The sequence below is a fragment of the Amphiprion ocellaris genome, chromosome 4 (genome assembly GCF_022539595.1).
Source record: "Amphiprion ocellaris isolate individual 3 ecotype Okinawa chromosome 4, ASM2253959v1, whole genome shotgun sequence".
NCBI lineage: Eukaryota > Metazoa > Chordata > Actinopteri > Pomacentridae > Amphiprion > Amphiprion ocellaris.
The window spans coordinates 28,790,158-28,794,692 of record NC_072769.1 but is presented as its reverse complement, the minus strand read 5'-3'; the positions used below and the strand labels follow the sequence as shown (position 1 = coordinate 28,794,692).

At 43.2% G+C, this 4,535-nt stretch overlaps 1 protein-coding gene across 1 annotated transcript; it reads right to left on the bottom strand.

Moving 5' to 3' along the window:
- Positions 1 to 440: 440 nt before the first annotated feature.
- Positions 441 to 2,650, bottom strand: krt15 (keratin 15). Its single transcript, XM_023266822.3, has 7 exons — positions 2,122 to 2,650; positions 1,865 to 1,947; positions 1,606 to 1,762; positions 1,328 to 1,489; positions 1,108 to 1,233; positions 793 to 1,010; positions 441 to 687 (listed from the first exon to the last, which is right to left on the bottom strand). The coding sequence occupies exons 1-7, from the start codon at positions 2,587 to 2,589 to the stop codon at positions 567 to 569; spliced, it is 1,335 nt and encodes a 444-aa protein (XP_023122590.2). The 5' UTR covers positions 2,590 to 2,650; the 3' UTR covers positions 441 to 566.
- Between the last annotated feature and the right edge of the window lie 1,885 nt (positions 2,651 to 4,535).

Below are 4,535 nucleotides of genomic sequence, written 5' to 3'. Positions count from 1 at the left end.
CTGTGGAAAAATCCTACTGAGCATGCGTGCTGCTTTTGAACAGCTTTAAAGCTGTCATATTGTACTGCTGGATGTTATGTGGCCACTGCGGTGCAAATACTGAGCTCACTATTATCTCAGTGGAAATTCTTCAGAGGAGGGGAGAATATTATTACTCTTGTAGCACAGTAAGCAACCTCATATTCATGTCATGAGTTTCTTCAGCTTGTTTTATCCAGCACATATTGTAAAGAGAGCAAAAGTACCTCTGCTTCAAGCTATTGTGATGCAATTTTAAGCAGGTTTTATACTCACATGTCAGAATGATGATGTCTAAAATTTGGCAAATACTTAATGAAATTTGTGAAGATGAAATATGTGATTTCACCTTTTTTGTTTCATGAACAAAACTGCAGTTTCGTGACATGATTTGGAAATAAACAGACACAAACAGGACAACATTGTAGTCAGCAAACTGAGAGGCTTTTATTGCATTCACATTTTTGAAGCACTTTTTGAAACAAGTTGTCGCTGTTCAGATGGCGAGTTTGTGGCCTCCGTGTGTTGCTTTTGCTCCGTGAGACAGGTTATGCTGTGGTGGTTGAGCTGGACACCACCTTGCCGTCCTTCATCTCCTCTGTCACCACTATCACCTTTTTGCTGGAGGTGGAGGTGGAGGTGGAGCTGGACAAACTCGAGCCACCGACGCTGTGGGGGCAGACAGAAGTATAGGGATTTCATTAAAATCCTTCTAAAGCTTCAGTTTACAGTGATGGTTTATGTACTATTCTTATTTTGCTTGCATGTCCTTACCTGCCCTCTCCGTCCAGCAGCCTCCTGTATTCTGCGATCTCCATCTCCAGCCGTGTCTTGATGTCCAGCAGCATCTTGTACTCGTGGCTCTGGTTTTCAATGTCGGCACGCAGCTGCATCAGCTGTTCCTCCAGGCTGGTCACCTGCATCTGGAGGCCTTGGAGCTGCATCGAATATCGTGCTTCTGTATCAGCTAATGTACCTTCCAGAGCTGCTTTCTGTGAGGAGAATATGGAGACAGAGGAGAACGAATAAATAAACCGTAGGCAGGACGACAAAATGAGATGCAACAGTAAGGAGGAGTAAATCATTTACCATGCTGAGTTGTGACTGTAGCTCAATTTCCAGGCCCTGCAACGTGCGACGGATCTCAGAGATTTCTGATTTTGATGTTTGTAAACTTTCTGTGCTGGCTGCGACCTCTTTGGTTAGCGTCTCTGTCTGCAGGAGACATGAGAAAATGTCATTTGTCAGAGCATACCTTCAAATAACACCTCTGCAGTCGAGGTTAAATTATGTACTCAACAAGTCTTACCTTTGTATCAAACCAGTTTTGGAGTTCCTTTTGGTTCTTGACGGCCACAGCCTCATACTGTTCACGGACGTCAGCCAAAACAGCGTTCAGGTCTGGTTGTGGTGTTGCGTCAACCTCCACATTGATCTGTCCACTCATCTGGCTTCTCATAGCTGCCATTTCCTATTGAAAATATTGTTTGACAAGGTTTATAGTCTGCTGAGTTGTTCTACATTCAAGACTGGAAAAGAATTGTGATGCAGATTTGATCTGATGACTGTTTAGAGTTTGCTGCCCACCTCCTCGTGGTTCTTCTTGAGGAAGATCAGCTCTTCTTTGAGGCCTTCGATCTGCATCTCCAGGTCTGATCTGGCGAGTGTGAGCTGATCTAGCAGTCTCTTTAGGTCTGCAATATCTGCCTCCACTGATTGACGCATGGCAAGCTCGTTCTCATACCTGTGAGGCAGGAAGGGATCAGACATTTGCATCATCTTACATTTTGTATACATCTTCCATGTTGTGTTTAGTTTGCAGGTTGTTGTTCCCCCTGATACTTACTTGGTTCTGAAGTCGTCTGCAGCAAGTTTTGCGTTGTCTACGGCCAGATAGATGCCTCCATTGACAACAACGGCATCCTTGATCTGTGTGATGGAGAAATATTTCTTATTACATAATTACTGCTACACATTCGTCAATCAGTGTCCAACTACAAACAGACAGAAAATCTTACTCACACATGATTTAGGTTCCAGTGCAACTTTTTACATGTGCATGCATTCATTGCATTGTATACTTTGATATCTTATATGACACACCTTTCCTTGCAGGTCAGCAATGGTGTCGAAGTAAGCTGAGTAGTCACGTGCAGAAGGTGAGGTCTTGCTCTCCAAGAACTCCCGAATCTTGAGCTCCAGCTCAGCGTTGGCCTTCTCAAGGCTGCGCACCTTCTCCAGGTAGGAGGCCAGACGGTCGTTCAGATTCTGCATGGTGGCCTTCTCGTTAGCTCCAACGTGGAGGTCAACGGAACCACCTCCGAAGCCTCCACCGAAGCCTCCACCTGAGCCTCCACCGAAGCCTCCACCTGAGCCTCCTCCTACACTGTAACTATAACTGCTACTTGAGCCACCTAATCCAAGTCCACCACCGCCAGAGACCATCGAGATTCTTGATCCCCTTCCGCCTGCACCACCTTGCATACTGGCAGCATACATCCTTGGGGCCTGGCCTGCGCCTACCATGGAGCGCCCGGAGTAAGTGCTTGACATGCTGAGTCTCGATGTCATGGTGGATGGTGCTGAGGAGGTCTGCCTGCTCTGGAAGGATGGAGAAGGCTGAGATACACAACTCTGCTGCTGCCTCCTTTTTATCCTGCACAAGGCTGCTGTGTGGGTGGAGGCCTGAAAGGAGGAGCATTGCCTAAAATGGGTGCCCAGCCCCACCCATCACACACATCCTTCAGACTCTTTTTGTGCAATCATCAAAGGGAGAAAGTATGATTAAGCTTTACCCTATTTTATAAGGAAATTTACAGAATTCATTCAAACTACACAACTAGCTGTAAATCTAATACAGACATGTTAACATGTTGGTTTCATTATAATATTGAGCTTTTATTGCAATGCTCAGTATCACTGTGCACCAGGGCATCCACATGAACCTTTAGCTTTGGTTTCTGCAACATAAGCTGTAGGTTATGAAAGAACCACACCCGTCACTGTTTGCTTAACTTAGTTCTTCAGCCACCATTGAACAGGTTTTATATTGTACCTTGATTCTTGAGGAAGACAGCCACTCCATGCCAGCCAAACTTGTTTTGTTACCAAGGCAATAAGCACTGTAAACACAGTAGAATGAATCGCTATCAAGTTTATTTTACCTGACTCACAGCCAGCAGGCTTATCCTCACACACCTTTGTCTTTCTTTTCTGTGTTAACTTCCATACAGAGCATCTTTCATGCATGGATTCTTTTATGCAGGTATTTTCACATCATAAACTTTTTCCTGTTTTGTGCTCTCCAGTAGCCTGCAGGGGTTTGCCAGTTAGAGGCAGTTTTTATAGATCTACGTGATGTCAGGCGAGACCTGGCATTATTCATGATTGGGCACAACGCACCCTGCTGGAAAGCTCAGCCCAGATGCTTCTGCACGTTATTTGCTTCTCTACTTTGATTTGACATGATACTTTGGCATGTGCATCATGCCCAAAAAGAACAAGCTCTTGCTTGTTCACTTCTTTACATGTCACCATGGTATTTCTTTTATAATGCCTCAAAGGATTTTTCTCAACTGTCTCACATCAAGTGTGTAGAAATAATTTTAAAAGTCTAACAAAGAGTTTTTCTTTACCTCTAAGTATCAAATCACTATTGCAGACTGTGCACAAGTAAAGAATACAAACCAGATGTGTCTTTTCACTACTACTTATCATCTTGAGGTTGCAAACGCATCTCATGCATGTGCTAAACAGCAATAAATTATGTCTAAGATAGTGATTAGTTTGCACTTCTATATGAGTGAGGAGGTTTGTGTCTCTCTGGAGACAGCATTTCACACCAACACACCAAACCCTTGCATGCACAGACTGCACCATGTAGTTCTGTCTCTCCTGGTCCATCCCCACCCCCAGCCTCACTGTCTTAGTGCACATCAGCTTCACTACCAGCAGAACCAGCTGCTTGTATGAACACGTGTGCAAACAATACAGTTAATAAAGAGACTGGTTTAGTTAGTTTTTGCAAAGTTTACCATATGTTAGTGTCACAGTTTTAAAAACAGATGTCAAAGACATGTTAAGGTGTGACAGATTTTTGACAAAAGGACACTGAAATCAGGCTTAAGTATGATAAATGAGACTTTCTAACACACCTGTTTGTGCTGATCTGATATTAGTTGTGGAAACTGGCTCACATGTTAGAAACACTAAATACTGAACACATCACATAATTTACAAATTAATAATTCATTTAATAGTATAAGCACAATTTTAAGAATATTAAGACATTTAGCAAATGCTTTGAAAAAAGGCTCTGTATGAGTAATTGAGTGCTGTCAAAAATGATGTAAAGCATCAGTGAACTGTTTTTCCTCAGGCAGTATGGCAACGGTTGCTTCAGAGGTGGTTCTGTCTGTCTGTCTGTCACACTAATCTGCAGTTTCAAAAAAGTTGGAAAGTTCGAGAATGTGACTACGGCTGCAGCTGAGGTTGAATTACAAATTTCTTTTTTTTTT

Excerpts from the sequence above, each read along its gene's own strand:
- krt15 (XM_023266822.3), bottom strand. The coding sequence starts at position 2,589 with ATGACATCGAGACTCAGCATGTCAAGCACTTACTCCGGGCGCTCCATG. Across the intron at positions 1,948-2,121 it reads TTGCTGACCTGCAAGGAAAG|ATCAAGGATGCCGTTGTTGT; the intron begins GTGTGTCATATA and ends TCCATCACACAG. Across the intron at positions 1,011-1,107 it reads TACAGTCACAACTCAGCATG|AAAGCAGCTCTGGAAGGTAC; the intron begins GTAAATGATTTA and ends TTCTCCTCACAG.